The 25,593-nt window shown below is 39.7% G+C and overlaps 1 protein-coding gene across 1 annotated transcript in view; it reads right to left on the reverse strand.

Moving 5' to 3' along the window:
• The window catches only part of SRBD1 (S1 RNA binding domain 1), a 175,212-nt gene that overhangs the window by 137,601 nt on the left and 12,018 nt on the right, over window positions 1-25,593 (reverse strand). The window contains exons 6-13 of the mRNA XM_070734549.1: window positions 24,179-24,296; window positions 22,675-22,813; window positions 18,146-18,242; window positions 16,816-16,951; window positions 8,800-8,903; window positions 6,475-6,582; window positions 2,397-2,554; window positions 795-885 (exon numbers count right to left, since the gene is read on the reverse strand). Coding sequence (XP_070590650.1) covers window positions 795-885; window positions 2,397-2,554; window positions 6,475-6,582; window positions 8,800-8,903; window positions 16,816-16,951; window positions 18,146-18,242; window positions 22,675-22,813; window positions 24,179-24,296 — 951 coding nt within the window. The remainder of the gene's footprint in view (window positions 1-794; window positions 886-2,396; window positions 2,555-6,474; window positions 6,583-8,799; window positions 8,904-16,815; window positions 16,952-18,145; window positions 18,243-22,674; window positions 22,814-24,178; window positions 24,297-25,593) is intronic.

The following is a 25,593-nucleotide window of genomic DNA, read 5'->3' on the forward strand; positions in this document are numbered from 1 at the left end:
ATATATGAGACATTTATGCATGAGCATGCAATGGGAATGAAAACCAAAGGCACTTACATCTATTCTTGACACATCACATTAAAGATAAGGTAGCTAGTAACTGACCACAAACTTAATACAAGTTGCAAGTAAACTCTTGCAACTAGAAGCTGCTTTGTTAATATGGGAAGAGATGGGGAATTTACATTAGAGAAGAGAGATGGAATATGAGACCTGCTACTCTTGTAACCACAGAGTTACCAAATAGATTCTACCTGGCTAGGCCCCAAATTAATGGACAATTTGAAAACTTTTCTGCTTTGATGTAAGGAGGAAATGTAGTACCTCCTTTACAAAGGACCAATCACTATTCTGGTTCAAATGAAATATAAACAGGCCTTTTGCCTTCATCTATAATTCCGTCTCTCTTTCATTTGCGGCATTCCTGAACTATATACAGAAGGTTCTACCTAAACTTTACTATTTTGTTTCTCTGGGAAATTAGCAGAGTCTGTCACAGAATAGTAGTCCTCATTACCTCACATCTACCTCATTAACACATCTATATTCTTCCAAATATTCTAAAATATCGAGAGCAATCTAATGTGTCTTCTGTGCTGCTGATCAGCAGTAAAACATAGTGTATAGCAGGGGTCCCCAAACTAGGCAACTTTAAGACTTGTGGACTTCAACTCCCAGAATTCTCCAGCCAGCTAAGCTGCCTAGAGAATTCTGGGAGTTGAAGTCCACAAGTCTTAAAGTTGTCAAGTTTGGAGACCTCTGGTGTATAGGGAAAAGCAATATTAAGAACATACTTGTGAGCCAACAGAAGTTTCCGGATCTTCTCAGCTTCATAGATTCCTTTACCAGAATGCAAATAGACAATATCTGTGTGGAGTATCTGACCTAAGAGAATAAGAGAAATGTAAATTTATTTTCATTAGGATCAACTAATAAAATATTTTAAATTGTTTTAATTATGATTGCTTACAATGCCAGCGATATTAGAAAAGGGAGGAGTTAAATAAAGAAGACATACTTCTCATGCTTTACCATCTATATCCATTGGGTATCAAACTATTTTTCTTACCTCTTCAGTTCTCTGAGAAAAGCAACGGGAACATTTTTCTAACCCTTTATTTTTAAGAAATGCTATCCAGCTTTATGTGCAAAGATGCTGTTTATCAGTCTCTCATTTGAACTTCATGCCATTTCTCAGGCATGGCAAATTTAGTTAAATGTTATTATTTAGAGATGAGTCCTGAATTTGTGATATTGAGGTGATAAGGCCAAACATATTTGATTTTTTTTTGGTGACACTACATGTTTTAAGAATTGTCCATCACACTTTTGTTGATATTATTCAAGTTTTTTAAAAATATTGATTTATTTAATTTATGTGTTTACCTAATTCACTAAAGCAATTCTAGGCAGCTAACCTGAAACGCTAACAACACCAATAGAAATAAAAACAAATATGTATTCTGGCTGTCAAGCACTTCATACTATCTCCCAAGATGGGCAGAGTTAATATCCACACAGAAATGCCAAAGGGAGCGGGGGGGGGGGGGGGAAGCAAGGCTTCTAATGCCTTCTTTAAGGTTAGTGGGGCGAAAACTCCTATCGCATCCCACAAATTCTAATATGCTTAACAACTTTGAAATTTCGCATTTGGAAAAGTAAGTATGAAGAAATACCATTGGAATCAATTGTTGCCTAAGTCACACTCATATGCATTTTTTCAAATATATTGCATGTGCTTTCATTCTGTTCCAGGAAGGCAGCTCAGCTGGTAAAAATGCTATGAGCAAGTACTAATTATGATTATTCATTGGCTTCTGCTACAGAATGAATTAAGAGGGAGCACAGACCTTCTCCCAGTAACAATGAGAGATGCCTTCTGACTCAAGCTGCTATTTGATGGTAGACTCATGAGCAAAGCTTTTGTATTGGCAATTTCATTATCAAAAAAAAAGGTGGGGGGAGGTGAGGAGAGGGATAAATCTTCATTGTTATCAAACTTTTTTACTCTCAAGAATTTCAGTGTAGCCACATTTACTGAGTATCATTTAATACATCTCTTTAACATGTGGTGATAGCTTTAATATGGATAGCCTTAGTGCAGGGGTCCTCAAACTTGTCAACTTTAAGACTTGTGGACTTCAACTCCCAGCATTCTCCAGCCAGCATAGCTGGCTGGAGAATTCTGGGAATTGAAGACCATAAGTCTTAAAGTTGACAAGTTTGAAGACCTCTGCCTTAGTGTATTATATTTAGTTTTCCATATCAAAAATATAAAATTCTATGTGTGAATGGCAGCTGCCAAGTTCAAATAAATCTGGAGAATATCAGTTGAAGAAAGAGGTTTTATATCCTAGATGAAAAGTAGCACTTTTCATCTAGGACAGAATACTTACTGGTTGGTGAAATAATTGCTAGCTTGCAGCCATGTTTATAACCAGGATCAACTCCCATCAATGTTCTCCCTCTCACAGGGCTTGTTAGAAGCAACTGACGAAGATTCCTTCCAAACATCATTACTGATTCCTTTTCAGCATCTGAAGTTAGCTTTGACCTGATAAGGGAACAAAAAAGTCCAGTTTCTCACAAATACGCAAAATTATATATTTTTTATTTTCACTGAAAAGTTCCTTTTCTCTGATTTCTTCTCTTTGTTTATTTCATAAAGAAATACACACAGACACATTCATATGAGAGACATTTGATTCTTGAACTTGACTCAAATGAAGTTTCATTTTAATTCCCAACTACAGTGATCCCCCGTTTATTGCGTCCCCAACCATTGCGAACAGGGTACTTCGCGATTTTTCAACCCGGAAGTCAAAATACCATCTACGCATGCGTGCGTTTTTTCTATGGGCACGCATGCGTAGATGGCAACCGGGAGATCAGCTGCTGGGTGGCTTTCCTGGGTCTTCCTCCTCTTGCTGGCGTCAGCGAGGAGTTTCCCCACCGCCCACGCAAACTCCTCGCTGCCGCCCGCCCTTCGCCCGCCCACGCCGTTCATTCTCGCCGCACGGGCCTGTCCACGCTGTCTCTCGGCGCTTTCGAGCTGAGTCCGGGAGCGAGTTCGCTCCCGGACTCAGCACGAAAGCGCCGAGAGACAGCGCCAAGGAACGGGCCTGTCCACGCTGTCTCTCGGCGCTTTCGAGCTGAGTCCGGGAGCGAGTTCGCTCCCGGACTCAGCACGAAAGCGCCGAGAGACAGCGCCAAGGAACGGGCCTGTCCACGCTGTCTCTCGGCGCTTTCCAGCTGAGTCCGGGAGCGAGTTCGCTCCCGGACTCAGCACGAAAGCGCCGAGAGACAGCGCCAAGGAACGGGCCTGTCCACGCTGTCTCTCGGCGCTTTCCAGCTGAGTCCGGGAGCGAGTTCGCTCCCGGACTCAGCACGAAAGCGCCAAGAGACAGCGCCAAGGAACGGGCCTGTCCACGCTGTCTCTCGGCGCTTTCCAGCTGAGTCCGGGAGCGAGTTCGCTCCCGGACTCAGCACGAAAGCGCCGAGAGACAGCGCCAAGGAACGGGCCTGTCCACGCTGTCTCTCGGCGCTTTCCAGCTGAGTCCGGGAGCGAGTTCGCTCCCGGACTCAGCACGAAAGCGCCGAGAGACAGCGCCAAGGAACGGGCCTGTCCACGCTGTCTCTCGGCGCTTTCGAGCTGAGTCCGGGAGCGAATTCGCTCCCGGACTCAGCTCGAAAGCGCCGAGAGACAGCGCCCCCCGGACCCCCAACCCGGGTTTGGGGGGCTGCTAGGAAGCCCCCCATGCCGGCGGCAAACAGCCGCGCCGCCCCCAATCTTCGGCTCCTCGCTAGCGCTGTGGGAGTAAAAACACCATCTGCACATGCGCAGATGGTGTTTTTACTTCCGCATCGCTACTTCGCGAAAACCCGCTCGTTGCGGGGGCTCCTGGAATGGAACCCTCGCAACGAGCGGGGGATCACTGTATCTGGGAGAAGGACTCACAAAAACACCTGGGCCCATTGAATGTATTTTGAATTTACATGTTTGAACCTGAAATCACAATTTATTCCTACAATATCAACAATTGCAATTTCAGCTAGTAAAAGAAGCCATTATATTGTCACTGATAAAACAGAATGGCTTCCTTCTCTGGAGTCATTACATAGCAAAGTTGAGCCCAATATTATGCCAATTAGATTGTTAATCTAAGAATGAAAAATGACAGACACAAAGATATTTATAGCATGCGCAATTAGTCTCCCACTTCTCTTAAAAGAAGTATGACAAATGGGATTAGATCGACATGATGGAGAGCACTACTGAAACAGCGATTATGAAATGGATATAATGAAAACAATTTTAGCAGCTCAGCAGTCTGCATCAAGACCATTAGAACAATCTTACTCAATGATAGCGAAGGAGAAAAAAAAATACACAGTATGGCATGATCATTAAAAACATAAGCAAATTGCAGTTTGGATATGCAAACTGTCAACTTTCCCCAAATTTAAAATGCATTTTCCATTTCCACTTTCCTCTTTAACCCTTTGCGCTACCAAGAAAAAAATGTCTTCAACTTGCCAATGCTTGCAATTCTTAGTGTTTGAAGAGCAAGCTAAGAATTGTTCCTGAAAAAACAACATGTGTCCAAAAAACCTTTTGCTATTTCAGTCCTAGATAAACCTTCTTGGAAATACATCCTATGGATTTTAGTGAACATTAACATGTAATTTTGGGGGAACTTGGGGAAAGTCTAACATATCTCAATTGGCCATTGGTGAGAATACAGTATTGTAGCAAAATCTAGATTAAATGATTGATCAAAAGACACATGGGGCTTTGGTTTAGTGTCTCTTGGCATCTAGCTCAAGCCTCCTAAATTGAAGTGAAACAGGCAATACGCCTTTGCATGGTTGCATGGACCACCAGTAATAGATAGGGTGTCACTTTAATGAGAATGCATACATATTTCAGTCAAAACTATTCAGCTTCAATTAATTCGTATTCAATTAATAGTATGTTTGGTTGAGTGAATGGTGAATGTTTTAATTATATTAGAGCTTTTTAAGTCATTTTAACTATATTAATTGGATTTTTAGATGTACTGTTATGTTGTTCTGATATGTTGTGAGCCATCCCAAGTCCTCGGAGAGGGGCGGCATACAAATCCAATAAATAAATAAATAATAAATTTAAAATTAGAGAAATTCATATGTTATCCAAAGTTCCTAGCCAAGATGGCCATCTAAAAATTCCCAGGTCAAGAGGCAGTATGTCACTGAACATCAATTTTGGAAGACAAGAGAGGTCTCCTATATCCTTTGACAATCATTAGGTGATACAGTGTTCCCTCGATTTTTGCGGGGGTTACGTTCCAAAACCTCCCGCGAAAGTCGATTTTCCGCGAAGTAGCGGTGCGGAAGTAAAAACACCATTTTTGGCTATGGACAGCCAAAAACTACCCCCACACACCCTTTTTCAAGGCAGCGCAAGAAGCCGGGCTTGAAATTAGGGCAGGGAGCGATGAAAGTGCGGAGGCCGGCAAAGATTGTAGAAAAGGATAAGGATTGTGGGAGTGATGTAAGAGGGGGTGTGATCACATTTTGAAAAAGAACACATTAACTCTTCAACTAAGGAAAGTCTCTGTTGGCTGGCACTTCTCAGCGTGACACCCCTGCCCCCCCAGCGCTTCCGGCCCCTTCGTCGCTACCGCCCACCCAATCCACCCAATCCACCCCTTTCACCGGCTTTCTTGGGACACGGGTTCTCCTGCAGCAGCGCTGGCGGCTACGGCTTCTCATCCTCCTCATTCGGCCGGTAGCCGCTCTGAGCGCTTTGAGAATGCCCGCCCCGCCCCTCTCACAGTCCCTTAGCTGAGAGCGCTTTCATCCAAGCTATCAGCGAGGGGGCTGCAGGAGAGATGGGGGCAGGCGTTCTCACAGAGAGGGAGAGAGAGAGGGAGAAAGAGAGAGAGAGCAAGAGGGGGGAGAGTGGAAGGTAGAGAGAGAGAAAAAAATTATAGAAAAAGGGAGAAAAAAAGAGAAATGAGAAAATGATTGAAGCAGAGAATGACAGGAAAGAAAGAGAAAGAGAGAGAGAAGTGACTCTTGGTGATGACATATGACGTCATCGGGTGGGAAAACCCGTGGTATAGAAAAAAACCCGCAGAGTATTTTTTAATTAATATTTTTTGAAAAACTGTGGTATAGCCGTTTCACGAAGTTTGAACCCGCGAAAATCGAGGGATCACTGTATACCTCATGATTCTTGACAAATGTATCTTTACTTTTATGTACGCTGAGAGCATATGCATAAAAGACAAATTCCTTGTGGGTCCAATCACACTTGGCCAATAAAGAATTTTATTATATTCTATTTCCTGCTTGTGAGTATTTCATAACTTTTTGGTTTAGCCTCTGGGAAAAACATGATGGTAGATTTGTTAGGTTTGTAGTCTGACTATTAAGAACTACCAAGTTTTTACTTAACCTTTTAATAATGAAGATATATTGCTTTACCTGTACTCTCTGCAGAGCAGGGGATAAATAAGACGTTTATATGAATCTTCTATTGAATAGCGCAGTAGTTCCATTAATTCAGGGATGGCAAAGGCCTTTGGTCTCCATCTGTAAATCAGATTTTAAAAAAAAACTATAGTCCCTCTGTCAATCTTTTAAAGCAAATCATGTCAAACATAGCAATAAGACGTTGCTATAAATAACTAAACCCACTAAGTAAACTAAAGAAGTGCTTTTTTCATTATTATTATTGTTGTTGTTGTTGTTATTATTATTATTTATTATATTTGTATAATTAAAAACAGTTTAAAACCCTTAATATAAAAACAGTCATACATCCCAGACAAACTATACATAAAACGGAATGGCCCGGGGGAATCAATTTCCCCATGCCTGACGGCAGAGGTGGATTTTAAGGAGTTTGCGAAAGGCAAGGAGGGTGGGGGCAGTCCTGATGTCCGGGGGGGAGTTGATTCTAGAGGGTCGGGGCCGCCACAGAGAAGGCCCTTCCCCTAGGTCCCGCCAGACGAAATTGTTTTGTTGACGCGACATGGAGAAGGCCAACTCTGTGGGACCTAATCTGTATAATGTCTATGACAACTGCCAATCATGAATTCCTATAGAACTGCCAAGTCTTTTCTTAGATTACAAATTCAAAATCAATCCAGATAACTTCTGCTGATATAATACAAGAGCAGCGTGGGTAGCATTTGTGAGCTAGCAGTTGCCACTTCAAATCTCAGCCAACCTCTCTATAGGCACAATTGAGAATATCTTCTATCCCTATTGTTATCCCTGTCCCTATCCCATTCCATTATCAGCCCTAGTACTATTCTTCTTCCTTATTTGATTTGATATTGATAGCACACTTTTAGCATTAAACATGAATGTGGCTGTGAAATCTAGTTCTAATTTCTGCCAATTCAAGCATTCGTTAGAATTTTTTTTTTACTACATTTGAGAAATTGTTTTACACTTATTTTTCATTGGCTCAACCTTAAAGAATAAAAAAAACCATACATAAATAGTAAACCGGAGTGAGGGAAATAATTTGTCTATTAATGATATATCACATACAAGCCAATGATTCAAGAACTAAAATATGTAAACATTCATGGAAGATCTAATAAATAATTAAAGATTAAGAACATAAGACTCAAAACTCCTATGTAATTAGTGGAACTTCTTCCCTTAAAAAAAACCAAATCTATGAGTTTACAGTCAAAACTGTACACCCCAGCATTTATAAAATTAGACCGTATAATTTAAAATTCTGAAATAATGTTTTAAGAACATCCATGTGACATTAAAAAAGGATCTAATTTTTGGCACTCTAATATTTTAATATATCTAGAATCAAGTATATACGGAATCTTACACAGAAAACGTGTATCTTGCCCAATAGTCACATAATGATATTTTCGGTGCCTGGCAATCTAGCTACTTTTACAGCTCTTTGCAGCATCCCACAGTCATATGATTGCAATATATGATGTCTTTTTTGTCAATTTCTGATGTTTACTTGACTTGTGGCAAAAAAAAAGCCTATTGGTGGAAATTATTAAGCATTTGCTTAATGACTGCCCCCAAAATGTCCCCCCAAAATCAGGTCTGGTCACATGATGCCTTGATTTACAACCACCACAAGGTACAACTGTAATTTCAGCCTCAATTACACTCAGTGTATACAGGCTACTCCCTATTCCATGTGTGAAGCAGTGTTCCCTCTAATTTTTTTTTGGGGGGGGGGGGGGGCGGAAAAGTATAGTGTCTGAGCGGCAGTCCCTTCGAGACTGGGCGGCACAGAAATAATAAATAAATAAATAAATAAATAAATAAACAAACAAACAAATAAATAAAAAACCCACCCTGTTTTGCCTCAGAGAATTTCAAAATAAAATACTGTACTGTGTGTCTATAACAGTGAGCTCATAATAGGGCAACTCTATCAATATCAAAATGCCACTTAAATAGTTGAGCTAGTTTCAAACTAGATTTTCTTTTTCTCTTCCTTACTCCCATTCGTTTTCTTTCTCTTTTCCTTCCTCTCTTTTTTCTATCTGTTTCTCTCTCTTCCTCTCTTCCTCTCTTTCTCCTTCCCTCTCACTCTTTCCCTCTCGGCTTCTGGGCAGGTTTGGAAAACTCTGAGTTGATGATGATTTTTAAGTGAGCGATTGCTCACTGCTCAGCTTAGAGGGAACTATGGTGTGAAGCCAGAAATCCTCAAATTCAGATGAAAGTTTTTAAAATGCATGCATTCAGTATGCTTCATTAATGAGAACAACAGAACATTGAACACGGACATACTTATAATCCTATACAAACCTTTCATTTACACACCACCTAGAAAATTCATCCTTCACTCCATCAGGAACATTGACCTTCACTTTCAAGATTTTCAGATTCTCTCCTCGGTTAATAGCCAGAATCTAAATCCCAAATATGAACAACAAGAATTTAAGACATACAGAGATTATACGCTGATAGATTAATAGTCAAAAGATTAAAAGTATCAGCCAATCAATATTTCTGAATTCCAAATCCTATAAATCTGTATTATGAGTAAACTCTGTCAGACTTAGATTGCAGGCTTTATATGGACATATATCCATAGCATATTTGTTGGTTTGTTGGTTTGTTGGTTTATTAGATTTGTATGCCGCCCCTCTCTGAGGACTCAGGGTGGCTCCCAGCATATAGTATAAAACAATAAGTACGAAGACAAATCTAATTAATTAAAACTACATAACCTAAAATCCCAATATATTAAAATCAAACAAACAGATTCACATCACAGCCATACATCACATTTATTGGCCAGGGGGGCCAAGACCTAATTGCCCCAAACCTGGTGACATAAGGGAGTCTTGAGAGTGTAATTGCAGCTGTTAATCCTTGATCCAAGGGCACTATACAATTATCCTCCAGTCCATTTAGGGGATTGCGGAAGAGGTGGCAATTACACCTCTGAAAAATATGGAATTTATACCTCTGGCAATCTGGTTTTGGCCATAGTATGGAAACTGTATTGGTCACTCTCATGAATGACCTATGATGGAACTTGGAAAGAAGGAACATTTCCTCCTAGAATTCTAAGCAACCTTTGATATTATCAACCATAGTATTGTTATGGACTCCTTGCTTGGATTAGGGATTGGAGGTACCATTTTGAATGGCAAGTCCCATTAGCAATTGTTCAAGGGATAAGAGAATATGCCAAGAAGCACCCTATTATGGGATGACTCAAGGCTTGAATTTTTCTTCTATCAATTAACATCAGGAGGCTGTTGGAAGGAACTCATTTATTAGTTTGTGTTGAAGTATCTATTGAAGAGAATATGTGTAATCCAAAGTTGAACTGTGAACTCCTTTGTGCTGTCTGAACTTGTTGCTTCATCATCTGATTAAGTAACAGCTGGATGATGAAACATCTGCCAGCAAACACCCAGGCTCAGAGAGTATCAAAGATTCCTTATTATGACTTATTATTGTAATTTAATGTTTATTAATATTTTATTAAACTTATTATCTCTAAAATGCTTAGGAATCCTTTCTATTGGAGATAAAGATACATCACATTTTTAAAAAATTAATATCAGACTGATTTCATGCAGAAAATTAGCCTTTAACTCAGTATGTGAGAAAGACAGTGATTAGTAATATTTAAAAAGACATATTCCTTTGTATGTATCTGCTTTAACTGAGGCACTGAATAATCAGATGCAATTAAGCAGCTACGCACACTGCTAAATTCTGGGGACATATGTCATCTTGGGATTATAAATAATATAGAATATAAAAGATAAAGAATTATCTTTAAATAGTTAAATACTAGAATAGCAAAAATTTATCCCAGGTTACAAAGGATTCCAAAGTTAGTTCAGCATAGAATTCATATATTTAAATAATTAATCCATTTCTATAACATTGCAACATTACTGCTCAGCAGATCTTTCCCAATCACACAATTTTAAAAAAGAAATCTCTAAATTGTGCATTCATTGACTTTCAACATGAATTTTCCTCTTATAGTTTTCTAGCCTTAATATTCAAATATTCATATCTCATGTTTGACAGATACTTGTACAAGAAAGATCAATCATATTCCCAAAAACTGTATAGTGATTCTTTAAATATATTTTGGTTCTTTTCCAGATATTTGGCTGATAAAGAATTTATCATTAATTTTCTTCTTAAATTTTGCACATGATATCCTCTACAACATTGCATGCTCAAAGAAATTGGTAAAATGTAATATTACTGAGAATCTGCATAGACTAAAATGTAGTCGTTATTTTTAGTAATTCTGTCAAGTTTATTTTCCTGTTTTCCCTCAGAAGAATCATAAATTGTTGGTTCCAGCTGAGATAGTATGACTGTCACAAAGTACACCTCCACCTGGTTGCTTTGAGAAAAAGCCTGTCTAGACATTGTTTAACAGGCTAACCACTATTCCACATGTATTCCCTAACCAGTATCCTCCAGATATGTCAGACTGCAACTAACATCATCCCAATGGCTATGCTGACTGGTGATAATGAGAACTGCTGTCCAAAACATTTAGAATGTGTAAAATTGTATAAGGTTGCTCCCTATGTTCACTTTCTGATTCACTTGATGGAAGATTTCCATTAAATAAAACAAACATGCATTTAAACTGCCATGAGAGAGAAAGCAGATGATTGCTATGTACACTTGCTGTCCATGTGCGCCTAAATGCTAACAATACCATGCATTTTTAATACATTAGACTTGCAAAAACCATTAAAAAGCTGTTAAAAGTTGACATACCCATGTCATTGCACACATTGATGGATGCTATAGGCCTCTGGCTGTCACAAGCAAGCATTCCCTGTCCATCACGAGCATTAATTCAATCACTAGCTAACTCAGACATGTCACATATGTTAAACACAATGGTCTAAAAGTGACCTGAAGACATCACACCAATTTATATTCTTCAGCTTTTCTGGTGCTTGCTGACATACCAGGCTTGACATATCACTGAACAGCACAGCAAACAATAAAAATTGCATGTGAAATATTTTAACATCAGGTACCCAGACTGCCAAAACAAAGGGCAAATATTAGAAGAGGAGGCACGTTCACAAGCAAAGAGCTTCCAGGTTTATTCCATTGTGACAAAGGGGATGAAAACTAAAATACCTCCCTCAAGTGACAAAGTTGCATTTTAAGACAAAATAGATCATCAGACGCAATTCATGGACATCACCAGCCTTTGAAATTTCAGAGACATTAAGATGGCTGGAGAAAGCCTCTAGTAACATTAGCAATGTTTTATTCGAAATGTTTTAAAAAAAAAAAAAAAACCATCAAAAATAAATATGAACAACATACAACAATAACATTTGAAATACAGATTTGGAGTATCTTCTGCTACCTTGGTTTCAGTTTTAAAGAATAATACTGTATATCTGTCTTATATAATTTAAAACTAGCTAGCTCAGCAAGAAAAATATTTTCTAGTGTTCAGAATCCCTCAGAGAGCATACTATGTTCACTTCTGGAGACCTCACCTACAAAAGGATATTGATAAAATTGAACAGGTCCAAAGACAGGCTGCAAAAATGGTGGAAGGTCTTAAGCATTAAACTTGTCAGGAAAGACTTAATGAACTCAATCTGAATAATCTGGAGGACAGAAGGGAAAGTGGGGGGGGACATGATCGAAACATTTAAATATGTTAAAGGTTAAATAAGGTTCGGGAGGGAAGTATTTTTAATAGGAAAGTGAACACAAGAACAAGGGGGCACAATCTCAGGTTAGTTGGGAGAAAGATCAGAAGCAACATGAGAAAATATTATTTTACTGAAATAGTAATAGATCCTTGGAACAAACTTCCAGATGTGGTTGGTAAATCCGCAGTAGCAGAATTTAAACATGCCTGGGGTAAACATATATCCATCCTAAGATAAAATACAGGAAATAGTACAAGGGCAGACTAGATGGACCATGAGGTCTTTTTCTGCCGTCAATCTTCTATGTTTCTATTTATAAAAGGTTCACCCTCATCATTTATATGCTGGAGCTACAATAAATGTGGAAGATTCTTGATACATGTAGTCACAGGAGCTTTCTATCCATAATTCATTATTGGTTAGATATTATTATTTTGTGAACTAGTTTTTCAAAGGCAGTTGAGGTTAAAGACATAGTGTTGGCTTCGCTGAGAGAAAAGGTGGAGCCTTCAATCTCGGAGGCAAAAGTGAATCCTCTCCTGTTTTAGATTTTAGACAACTATGTTAGACAACTATTGTCTTGTCTCTAATCTTCCCTTTTGGGAGAGTGTCATTAAGAAGACTGTCAGTCTGCAGTTACAAGGAATCCTGGAGTAGATTATTAGACCCAATTCAGATGGATTTTGATATTGAGATTGCCTTTGGTTGCAGCTGTTGAAGACCTTGGAGAAGTCAGTATAGAGGTAGTGTATCCATCCTAGTGTCCTTTGATCTCTTAGAGGCCTTCAGTACTATGAACCAAATTCTTTTGGGAGTAGGAAATGTTGGGGACAATGAAGTGGCTCCAATCCTTCTTCTATGGCTTTTTATGTAGCTCCAATCCTTCTTCTTTGGCAGTGGTTCCCAAACTTGGTTCCCAAACTTCACACCTGCCAATGCCAATTGGTATAAGCCATAGAACAGGGGTTCCCAAACTTGGCAACTTTAAGACTTGCGGACTCCAACTCCCAGAATTCTCCAGCCAGCATAGCATAGCTATACATAACATAGCATAGCTGGCTGGAGAATTCTGGGCGTTGGAGTCCGCAAGTCTTTAAGTTGCCAAGTTTGGGAACCCTTGTTCTATGGCTTATACCAGTGATTTTCAACCTTTTTTGAGCCGCGGCACATTTTTTACATTTACAAAATCCTGGGGCACACCACCAACCAAAATGACACCCTAAGACACTCTCCTCTCTTTTTCCATCCCTGTCTCCTCCTCACCCTTGTGTGTGTATACACACTCTTGAACCATTTCCAAAAACAGATGAGGGCTGGGGGGTTCTCTCTCTTATTCTTTGGGTGCTTTTTATCATATGCTTTAAATCAAGAGTCACTTCTCCCTCTCTTTTGTGTCATTTTCTGCCTCAATCATTTTCTCATTTCTTTTTTCCTCCCCTTTTTGCTCATTTCTCTCTCTCTCTCCCTTCCTCTCCTTTTTTATCTCTCTTGCCTTCTTTCTCTCTTGCTTTCTCTTTTCTTTCTCTCTTGCTTTCTCTCTCTCACTCACTCTCTTTCTCTCTCTCTCTTTTCTTTCTCTCTTTCTTACTCTCACTCTCTCAGCAAAAAAGGTTGCGAGACCGGAACCTGAGCTTCCTTCTTCGCGGCACACCTGACCCTGTCTCGCGGCACACTAGTGTGCCACGGCACACTGGTTGAAAAACACTGGCTTATACCAATTGGCATTGGCAGGTGTGAAGTTTGGGAAACGAGTTTGGGAACCACTGCCAAAGAAGAAAGATTGGGGCTACATAAAAAGCCATAGAAGAAGGATTGGAGCCACTTCATTGTCCCCGACATTTCCTACTCCCAAAAGAAACTGGTTCATCCGTACAATACCTGGGTGTCCCTTATGTAAAATCTCCAAGACCCTGTTTCTTAGTTTGGAGGGTACAACTACCCGATTCCCCACAGACATCCCCTTAAGTAAAAAAGTTGAAGTCCAGATATCTTCAAGTTGCCAAGGTTGGGAAACACTGCCATAAAACCTCGAAGGGAGGCAAGACCAAATAATATGATTCCATATGGTCGCACATAGAAAAGAGTGAAACAACTGTGAACTTTGTATGGGATTCATGGCACAATTCAAAACAAGGGCAGAAAGAGCAAAGAAAACATTTTGAACTCTTGTGCGTCCCAAGGGGAAATGTACAATGTTTCCATCTACCTCAGCCATTATCCTAGAATAAAAGGTACAAGCTCACTTTTATCTCTGGAGAAAACATTTTCCCTTTTTGAAAAGGCTTAATGCAACTCTTTTCACTTGGCTAATGGCCATAACTCTTTAACAGGAAAATCTGCCCCTTTTAGACCATGGCCGCATTTTCTCCTTCATTGTTTGATGTCCGTAGACTAAATATGTATCAAAATTGTCAAATGACTCACTAAAAAAGAGGTCAGTTTCCAAGGTCCTTAGACAGCACAGGCTGATTTTAGGAGCAACTCCTGTAGGGGCTGACAAAGATCAGACAGCAGATTTGAAAAATCCAATGAGGTTTACAATTTGGGCTTGGAGAAGCTATATTCCTTCAGTCACAAATCTCAACAAAGAAACTGGTATTTATGGCCATTTTAGAGGTGGAAAATGGAGATATGGTTACTATATCTCTGATCCTACATCTTCTCAACAGGATACAAGGTATGCATGCTACATTATATCTATCTGTACAATAGGAGTTCAAACTAAGTTCAGCAGCAAAGTTCCCATATTTTTCTGAAAGCATTTTGATGATAACCTACTTCTATTTTTTGGGGGGAAAAATATCTATCATGGTGAATAGCAAGGGCGTATTTTTGTAAAGAGCTTATTTACAATATCTATAATGAGGACTGGAGATTAGAGCAATAATGGCGAACCCTTTTTGGCTCAGATGCCAAAAGAGTGAGCGCATGTGCTTTAGTGTGTGCACATGACCACACCCATAATGCAATGCCCTCCCTCCATGCATGCACACAGCCCACATGCTCTCCCACACACATGCGCACAATCCTTCCATACTGCCCCCAGCGCATCGCACAGGCCTTACTGAAGCCTCCAGACATCCGTTAGGCCAGTTGGGCTGTTTTTCGCTCTCCCAGGATTCAGGAAAGACTCCTGAAGTCTGACGAGAGCAAAAAATGGTCAAACGGGCCAACCGGAAGTTCAGAAACAAACTTCCAGTTGGCCCGTTGAATAGTTTTTTGGGCATTCCCAGGATTGAGCAGACTTTCCTGAAGCCTGGAGAGAGCGAAAACAACTGAAAACAAGGCCAAAAATCAATTGGCCAGCGCACGCATGCGCTCTGGAACTGACATAAGGCAACGCCTCACGTTCCCTCAGATATGGCTCCACATGCCACACGTGGCACACGTACCATAGGATCATCATCACTGGATTAGAGAGTGCAGCTGTGAAGATAAGAGTAATGGTTCAATTCCTGTGGAGAGAGTTGCTTTAAACCATTCATTCAGATTGCAGAAAAATATACTTGAGTAAGAAAGGAGAACTTCACTCTATCCATCCTTCTACCCAAACCCCAATTCCCTCCCAGAGAGATTCTATGAAGTCAGTCCCCTCCATTTCTATCCCTCATTCAGGAACCCAGCTGAGGGGAGGTAGCGAGTTTGGAAATTCTTTGAATGATAGATTCAATTTATCCATTCATCGTGAAGCCACAAGAGCCTCTTGGTTGGCATTGGCTGTTCCAGATAATAATAATAATAATAATAATAATAATAATAATAATAATAATAATAATAATAATAATAATAATATTTATTGGATTTGTATGCCGCCCCTCTCCTGATGGCTAGGCCTAAGTAGAACTTTACTTCTACTTTTTGCCATTTACTTCTGATTCCTGTCAAACAGCTATATGTCTGGTACCTACTGTATGGTTGGGCTGCACTGCAGTCTAAGAGAAAAAAGACAGTAAATCACTAAATAAGGGGAATCCCTCTCTACCTATAGCAACAGGATCTAACACTCTTCTCTAGGAACATACCAGGCATGGATGCATGGAGGCCAAGGAAGCAGGAAAAGAGGGCATTAGCAGAAACAAAGAGCAGGTTGACAAGAAGGAGAGAGGGGCAAGGCACACCAACTCATCTCTACTCCCTCCTTAAGACCTGTCCACAATTTGTTACAGTTAAAACCTGGAAGAATCCAAATGCATCATATTGGTTTGGCCAGCTGGGATTGCAGCAGAAGAATACTGTACAGGGAAACTTCTAAGTCACAATTGGCTTGCTTTAGGTTTGAAACAAAACATGTTTTCCTTTCCATGAACAAGATTACCGAGGCAAGAGGGAAATAGTTCAAGAATTTTAGATTTTTTAATTTATCTACTGTATATAAGGCCTTTCATTCAGGACCACAAGTTTCCAGGAGCAATACTCTTCCTGCTCCTTTTTGCCATGACAGTAACTCTATGAAGTAGCCTGGGATGCCAGTGGGTGACTAGCTCAAAGTGATTCACTACGTTTCCATGGCTAAGAATGGACTTGACCCCAGGTTTCCCCACTAGTAGTCAACACTTTAACTACTATAGCACATAACAAATTTCTTACAAGAAACATATATTTTGATTTTCTTATTTAAGAGGTATTTATTTAGACAACATACCTGGTGATGGTGGATGCTTTTTATGTTGCAAGAAAATTTTTGGTACAAATGAAATTTGTTCACATTTTTTTCATTGGCGTTTTTAGAAGTCACTTTTGCTAGAGATGACTGAATGCATACAAATCTCCTTTGACATCTGTATTTTTAAAACCAACCAAAAAAAATCCTTTAGTCAAGAGAATTTCATCTGAATGATAGCAACATTAATAAAAAAGACTTTATGTCCTAGATGTCATAGTATATTAAAACAAACTTGTATTTTACAAACTTAATTTGGTATGGTTTACTCATAATGCCAAGTTAACTCCTTCCATTTCTCAACATTCAGTCAGAACTGAAGAAGCTTACAGGATGAGCAGTGAAACATTTCCAAAGAAAAAAACAAGAAAGTCCAGTTGCCTTTAGGACAACCATGCCCTGGATGATTGAGAATCTCTATAGACATTTGATATCTAAATAGAAATGTTAATGCCGTAACAAGATCCATTATTAAATGTGTGGCTTTATTTAATGACTATTACACTTAACTTTAATTAGATATAAATGAAAGAAATTGATTTTAATTGTTTTCATCCTGATCCTACATATTAGTCTTTGGAATAGACCCTTTTGATATGGCCCTTATAATTGAAGGACTATCTTCATTCAGAAAAAGTCCCCTGTACGAAGTGATCTTGCGGATTGTTGCTTTTGTCTTAGCTTAAACTCTCTCCAAGAAAAAAATAATACAAATCAAGCTAAATAGTTTTTAATAGTATAGTAAGCCAAAGTCAAATTATATTCTGTATTTTTTGGAGTATAAGACACATCTTTCCCTCCCCCACCAAAAAAGGGTGAAAATCTGGGTGCATCTTTTACTCCAAATGTAGCCCAACCCAGCTTCTCAAACAGAGTTTTCAAGGCTGAAAAAAAGCTTCTGGAACGGAGCTTCAGAAAAAAAAAGCCTCCAGGGAGACTAGAAACGAACCAACCTACCTACCATCCTTCCTTCTTTCCTCCCTCCCTCCCTCCCTCCCCCTTCCTTGCTCGCTCCCATCCACTTCTTTGATCCCTTTCTTCCTTCTTTTCCTAAGTAGAGAAACAGAATGACCACAGGCATGCAAAAAATTAGTGGGAATGGGAACAACTTCCAACTCCCTGTCGGCTTCCCTACTGAATTTCCTTGTGGCAATAAATATCAGAAGTCTTCCTTCCTCATAAAACTTCATCATATGGAAGTATATATTCAAGCCAGAAACCAAAGAGTTTCAGCAAATCTATAGGACTGGCAAAATGTAAATGTTACCCATCTCTAACCCTCTAAGGATTTGTCTATGACAAAGTTACTCACAAATTTCTGATAAAATCCAGTGTTTCTTTATCTTTAGCAATCATGTCAGCCAGGATATGCTGCACCCCAGATTTTACTTCCTCAACGGTGGAAAGTCCTAAAGGAAAATATTTGGTTATTTACCAAATAGAATGCCCTGCAAACATGGTGATAAGAAACTTTAAGGCAGAGGGTAAGGACGCCTTTGGGAGTGGAATGACCCTTTCACAGGGGTCGCCTAAGACCATCGAAACACACATATTTTGGATGGTCTTATGAGCCGAGACACCGCTCCTCTATCCGTCTCCAAGTGGGTCCACCCACATGCAAAGAGACTACAGTGTTCCCTCGATTTTCGTGGGGGATGCGTTCCGAGACTGTCCGCGAAAGTCGAATTTCCGCGAAGTAGAGATGCGGAAGTAAATACACTATTTTTGGCTATGAACAGTATCACAAGCCTTCCCTTAACACTTTAAACCCATAAACTGCAATTTCTCATTCCCTTAGCAACCATTACTCACCAGGTTTATTTATTAAAGTTTATTAAAAAAAAATTATTAAACGTGGACAAAAGTTTGGCGATGACGTATGACATCATGGGGCGGGGAAAACCGTGGTATAAGGAAAAAACCGCAAAGTATTTTTTAATTAATATTTTTGAAAAACCGTGGTATACACTTTTTGTGAAATTTGAACCCGCGAAAATCGAGGGACCACTGTACTGCAAAAAAAACCCCAACCCTCTACCATGGGAACTTCTGAGCATGCGCAGAAGCTAAATTTCCAGCACAGCTCATGCATCGCTATCTTGTTTGTGGCTTTGGGGGGGGGGGACTTTGTTTAAAAAAAAATCTGGCATTGTGTATGCCTGTGCATGTAAAGTATATGCGCACCCATGAGATGCGTCCACACAACACAGGAGGAAGCAAGCCAGCAGCGAGGTAAGTTAGAACCCACCCCTGGGTTTCCTAATAATTTTATTATTTTATGGTTGGAGGTCACCACAACACGAGAAACTGTATTAAGAGGGTCACGGCATTAGGGAGGTTGAGGACCAATGGTTTAAGGAAAGCTTACAAAATCCACAAATCAACTGAAGATGGAGGTTATACAACTCATGCAGCAAGAATTGTTCTGATGTCAAGCAAGAGAAGGTCACACTTCCACTTACACCAGGCCTAAATGTTCCAGGCACTTCACATCCTTTTCCCAGCCACAAAAAACAATGTTGCACATTTGTCTTCCATGCTGCACCTGAACTGAAACATTTCACAGCTAACTCAACCATATAATTCCCCTTTCACAGTCAGCCTATGTGTAACAACAACTGATGGCTTCAAACCTACTTTCTGCCCATTAAAATACACTCAGAATAGACACTTTGGGTTGTCTTTTTGATGAGTGTCAGACCTAGCCTGATGACAAGGCACTGAGAGAGTTATACAAAAAGTGTGAACCAATAATGTTCCTGTTGCTAAAATCAACAAGGACGTCTTGTGGAAACTATCATAAAGTTCAGTTAACAGTACCTCCCAGCTATAGAATTTGTTTAAACAAAATGTTAGTACTCTGTTTCACCCAAAATAAGACATCCCTTGATAGTAAGCCCAATCGGGCTTTTAAGTGCTTGGCAATAAGGCCAAGCACTTATTTTAGGATTTTAAAAAAATCAGACAAAAATATATATAAGACAGGGTCTCATTTTTGGGGAAGCATGGTAAATATTAGCATTTTTCCTAAAAAAAGAAAAAAATCTTGTTAAAGATGAACTGGAAATACTGTTTAGGTCATTCTCTGTAAGAACCATATTTTTTAAAAAAAGAAAACAGTGCATTTTCTTATCTAAGATTGCCCCCTACAGATTTATCTATAATTACATGGTATGTATAAACATTATACTCTTAACAACAATAAAAAATAATCTTTAAAAATTAATTTTCTTTGTCTCACAGAAGCAGTGAATTACAATCCTTACGCATCAGCTTTATTATAAATTAACAAAAATCTTAACGACAAATGATTAATAAGCAAACTGTTCTGTGGGGAAAGTAGTAAATAATATGATTATTACAGTCCATGACTCCTTCAGGGCCTCAGGCTTGGACAATCTGGTTTAAGAGAAAGCAGATGCAGAGATTGTCTTGTCTACTGTAGGGATATACTAAATAATACCAGAATATAATGTATTGGCGTAATAGAATTAGTAGGAATTTGTCATTCTGTAAAACATTTGTTTCGTGTAACACACATATGTGATTTATTATACCTTTTGTATTTATATTGTGCCTTCTTTATTTGTAACATAGATATATTATGCCTTTGGATTTGTAGCACAAATATGCTACATCAGAATTTTATTTCCTGCAACTAACCTCCTGCAATAACTGGTGTTTATTAAAACATACCATGTTTTTCCGAAAACAAGACCCTGGCTTATTTTTTTAAAACCCTGAAATAAGCACTTGGCCTTATTGCCATACACTCAAAATTTTGATTGGGCTTATTATCAGGGGATGTCTTATTTTGGGGAAAACAGGGTATGTTCCTTGCCTCTGAACTCTTATCAATCTCCTTCCTGCAATCTATGAGCGTAGAAGGTATCTTAGAATGGAGTTGTAAAACCCTCACCTTTGATCTGTGAGAATTCCCTTCCTGGCAACACCAGGGGGACTAAATGGCAAATTGTGAACACAAAGAAGATGCTCAGGAAGAGATCACACTAACTATACTAATTAAGAGGCTCTATCCGGTCCCAGGGGATACACAAATCAAAGATGCCAGAACTGAAAGTTTAACTGAGGGTTCATAATGTTTCTAAACAATATATAAAGAGTTAGATCATTTCCGAAGTTGGTAGCTCTTTCTTGCACATCCTCTCGTGTGTGTTTGAAGTGACTAACCTATGATCATAGAATAAACACTTTCTTTCTCAAGTCTCTGTTTAAGTTTCATTTTTGACTTTTATGAGCTTAAACATACTATTGGCCCTTACATCTATGATAACACTTTTTCCCAATTTACCACAAAGTGTTATTTGTTTCCCTGATCTAAATTAATGTTTTTCTAGTAGTCGCTGAATACTTTAACCCAAGGTCATATCTGTGCTCCATTAGACTCAATCTCCCCTCCTGCATGCAAAAAAACATCTAGGAATGGCGTTATGGAATGAATTACAGACGCACTTTCCTTAACTCCTTCCCAAACCATCCTGTCCTATTATAGAAGAAAACAGAGATGAAGCAAAGATATACAAGCACCATTAGCAGAAGAAAAAAAGAGAGACAATAACCGAGTGTGAAAATGAAATTTTAAAAACCACTTTGGTTTTATATGGTAGAAGACGGGGCAGAGGAAAATTGTGAAGGATTTATGATTCTGTTTTTAAAACAATAGACTAGAGCAGGGGCCTCTAACCTTGGTAACTTTAAGCCTGGAGGACTTTAACTCTCAAAATTCCCCAGCCAGCTTTGCTGACTGGGGAATTCTGGGAATTGAAGTCCTCCAGGCTTAAAGTTACCAAGGTTGGAGGCCCCTGGACTAGAATTTCAGCAATTTTTACAATGCTTATTGCCTAACCTTGAACTTTCTCAAAAAGCTGACATTTCCCTCCTTCGGTCATCTCCTTACTGATTAAGTGGATTTGCCTCTTTTTATCTTTTTGAAGCACATTACAATGTGTTGAAACTCTTGTAATTTTAATCTACACACTGCAGCTTACTAAAACAGGGATATAGACTTCATTATCTTCTAAGTATTTTCACTAATCAGGAAATGTTGATGTTGTTGAGGTTCATTTGGGATCAAAGACATTTAGGCATTCTTGATTTACCTAAGCCTTTCCACCCTAGAACTCTCTAAAGATGTAGAAAAGAGCACATGATTTATTATTTTTTAACCAGCCTGCTAGAAAACATGTTGCTTTATCGCAACTTCTTTGTCAAAGTGTATCTCAGTCATTTTATTCAAGAGTGTTAAGCATATTTAAAAACTTTTGTATGCATGAATAAGCCTGAGAATTACTGGTGAGGAATGGAAATGTTATACATGAACAAGTAGCTTTCATACTGTAGAGCCAACAGTGTACAATATTTTAAAATGACAAAGGGAACCTCAGTGAATTGGGGTGGAGGGAAGAGTTCTCCATCCACTTAATTAGTTTCTGTTCATATTCAGGAAGCCTCTGAAGAAAAGACATAGAAAGAATATTATCTCAAGCCAAGTTAATCTACCCAGTACTGTCTCTATTGATTATCACCAGGCCTCCAGAGTTTCTAACCAAGACAATATATAATTCAGGAAAAGGTGGGATCTGCTGCAAACGAAGATCTTTGCTGTTCTCAAAGGGGCTAGTGGAATGAAGACTGGAATGGAATGAAGGGACCTTGGAGGTCTTCTAGTCCAACCCCCTGCTTAGGTATGAAACCTTACACCAGTTCAAATAATGTTCCCTGGCTACAAGTTTCCTGTGGAACCGTATTCACACAGCCACTCTTACTCAGTAAAGTATTTCTGTTTATATACTCTAATGCTTCTAAAAGATACATGCTTACCTTCGACGTTGGACTTGACATAAGAGAGTAAGTTGAGTTCCTTCGGATTCTCAAGGAGCAAATTGGCTGCCTGTTCCAAGCCCAACTGTTTAGCTCTTTGTGCTTTAGTTCCTTTGCTTCCAGTTTTATAGGGTACATACTATAATAGATAATATTATATAAATCTAAGCATAAGGGATATGTGTGTGTGTGTATGTGCGTGGGTGTATAATTTTATTGTCACAAATTTTCAAATTTTTATGCTTTATCTCTACAGGATTAACGCAAGGTACATAAATCTAGTACAGTGATGGCGAACCCATGGCAAGGGTGCCACAGGTGCCACGCGAAGCCATATCTGCTGGCACGCGAGCTGTTACCCTAGCTCAGCTCCAATGTGCACGTGTGTGCCGGCCAGCTGATTTTTGGCTGCACAGAGGCTCTGGGAGGGTGTTTTTGGCTTCCAGAAAGCCTCCGGGGGGGGTGGGGGAGGGCATTTTTACCCTCCCCCAGTTCCAGGGAAGCTTTTGGAGCCTGGGGAGGGCGAAACACAAGCCTACTGGGCCCACCAAAAGTTGGGAATCAGTCTGTTTTTGGCCTCCACAGGGCCTTGGTGGGGAGGGAGCTGTTTTTGCTCTCCCCTAGCATTGAATTATGGGTGTGGGCACTCACACATGTGCGATAGCATGCGCGTGCACTCTTTCGGCACCTGAGAAAAAAAAGGTTCGCCATCACTGATCTAGTATATAAGTTCTCAGAGTTATTCATTGCTGAACAACAGATACTTCCTTTCCAAAATTAGTCCATTAAAAAAAGTTCCAGGAACCACGAGTCTTGCCTCTTCCATCCTTTTTATGCTTTTGGTAATCTGCCTTTATAACTCTTTCTTGCCTGAGAAAATAGCATGTAAAGTGATCCCTCATTTTTTGTAGGGGATGTGTTCCAAGACCACCCATGAAAAATGAATTTCCGTGAAGTAGAGGAAAGATATTTTTTTATGTATTTAACAAGTATTTGGACTTTTAAAACCCACCTTTTGCATTAAACAGTCATTCTAAATGTTTCTCAGCTGGAACTACATGTGATATCCTACCAGTTTATTTAATAGAGTACAGTAGTACTGTAGAAGAATTTTATGAATTTTTAATGGATTTAAAATTTTCAATGGATTTAATCCCCCTTTGAAAACCCGTGAAATAGCGAATCCGTGAAAGATGAACCGTGAAGTAGCGAGGGGTTACTGTATAATGCATGAACCAGGATCGAGCCATATTTCAGTGGCTCAGTACATGTGCTGCATTAAGACATCCCAGTTTGCATTTCCAAGTAAGACTGGGAAAATTAAAACTTTAAATTGTGTACAGTATTACTGTTATTAGATAATATAGTAATGATCTAACTTAGTATAAAATGGCTTCTAGGAGGTTATGGCCATAATTTTCATAAAAGGGTTTAGCAATGTTTGGGGAGGAAATCCAATATACAATAAAGTTTATGAAAATTTGCATGAAGTTATTATACTAACCACATGATCCAGCTCCTCCGAAGTTTTACAGTTCAATAATGCAGTTAAAACACTTTGTGACAGCTTTCCTTCTTTTTCAAGTTTGTGTATTGTGGCATACACCTTTTTTGCTAAAGTCCTAAAACCAAACATAATTAGTAGAATTAAAAATTTGTATGTAATAAAACATGTATATATTGGCATCAGACCAGATTACTTGCGGGACCACCTTCTGCGCATAAATCCCAGAGACCAGTTAGGCATTCTCCAGGTCAACTAGACAATGTCATTTGGTGGGACCTAGGAGAAGTGCCTTCTCTGTGGGGGCCCCGGCCCTCTGGAATCAGTTCCCCTCAGAGATTCATACTGCCCCTACCCTCCTCGCCTTCCGTAAGAATCTAAAGCAGTGATGAACTGTTTTCCCCTCAGGTGCTGAAAGAGCATGTGTGTGTGTTATCGCACATGCACGAGTGCCCACATCCTTAATTCAATGCCTGGGGAGGGAGAAAACAGCTTCCCCCGCCTCCTGGAGGTCCTCTAGAGCCAAAAACAGCCTGTTTCCGAACTTCTGGTGGGCCCAATAGGCTTGTGTTTTGCCCTTCCCGGGCTCCAAAGGCTTCCCTGGAGCCGAAAGAGGGTAAAAATGCCCTCCCCCATCCCCCTGGAGGCTCTCTGGAAGCCAAAAATGCCCTCCCAGAGCCTCTGTGCAAGGCAAAAATTAGCTGGCACGGACATGCACATTGGAGCTGAGCTAGGGCAACGGCTCGCATGCCAGCAGATATGGCTCCATATGCCACCTATGGCACCTGTGCCACAGGTTCGCCATCATTGGTCTAAAGACTCACTTATGCCACAAGGCTTGGAGCTATTAGATTCTAGCTCCCTGGCCAACGAGTGTAGGTATGTCTGCTGTTTGAATGGGAATGAGTGATTTTTATTAGGGTTTTAAAATACCTAGGTAAATTAATTAGATTTTTAGATATTTATATGTACAGTGGTACCTCTACTTAAGAACTTAATTCGTTCTGTGACCAGGTTCTTAAGTAGAAAAGTTTGTAAGTAAAAGCAATTTTTCCCATAGGAATCAATGTAAAAGCAAATAATGCATGCAAACCCATTAGGAAAGAAATAAAAGCTCAGAATTTGGGTCGGAGAAAGTGGAGGAAGAAGAGGAGGAGGACAGTCACTGCCGAAGAAACAAGGTAAGGTGAGGGGAATCAAAAATATCCAAAACTTTAAGGCTTAAAAAAAAAGAGAGGGACTCTGAGGCGGCGAGGAGGAACACGCGCCTCCCATATATCTGGCGCGTGGCTGCCTTTCATACACTGCGCCAGAGAAACCTAGGCGGGCAAGAGGGGGAGACCTCCCGCTCCTTTGATTGAAGGCAGCTGCTGCTGCTACCTGCTTCCTCTTACTTCCCATGCTGAAGGACTCCC

Source organism: Erythrolamprus reginae, chromosome 1 (assembly GCF_031021105.1).
Source record: "Erythrolamprus reginae isolate rEryReg1 chromosome 1, rEryReg1.hap1, whole genome shotgun sequence".
Classification (NCBI taxonomy): Eukaryota; Metazoa; Chordata; class Lepidosauria; order Squamata; family Dipsadidae; genus Erythrolamprus; species Erythrolamprus reginae.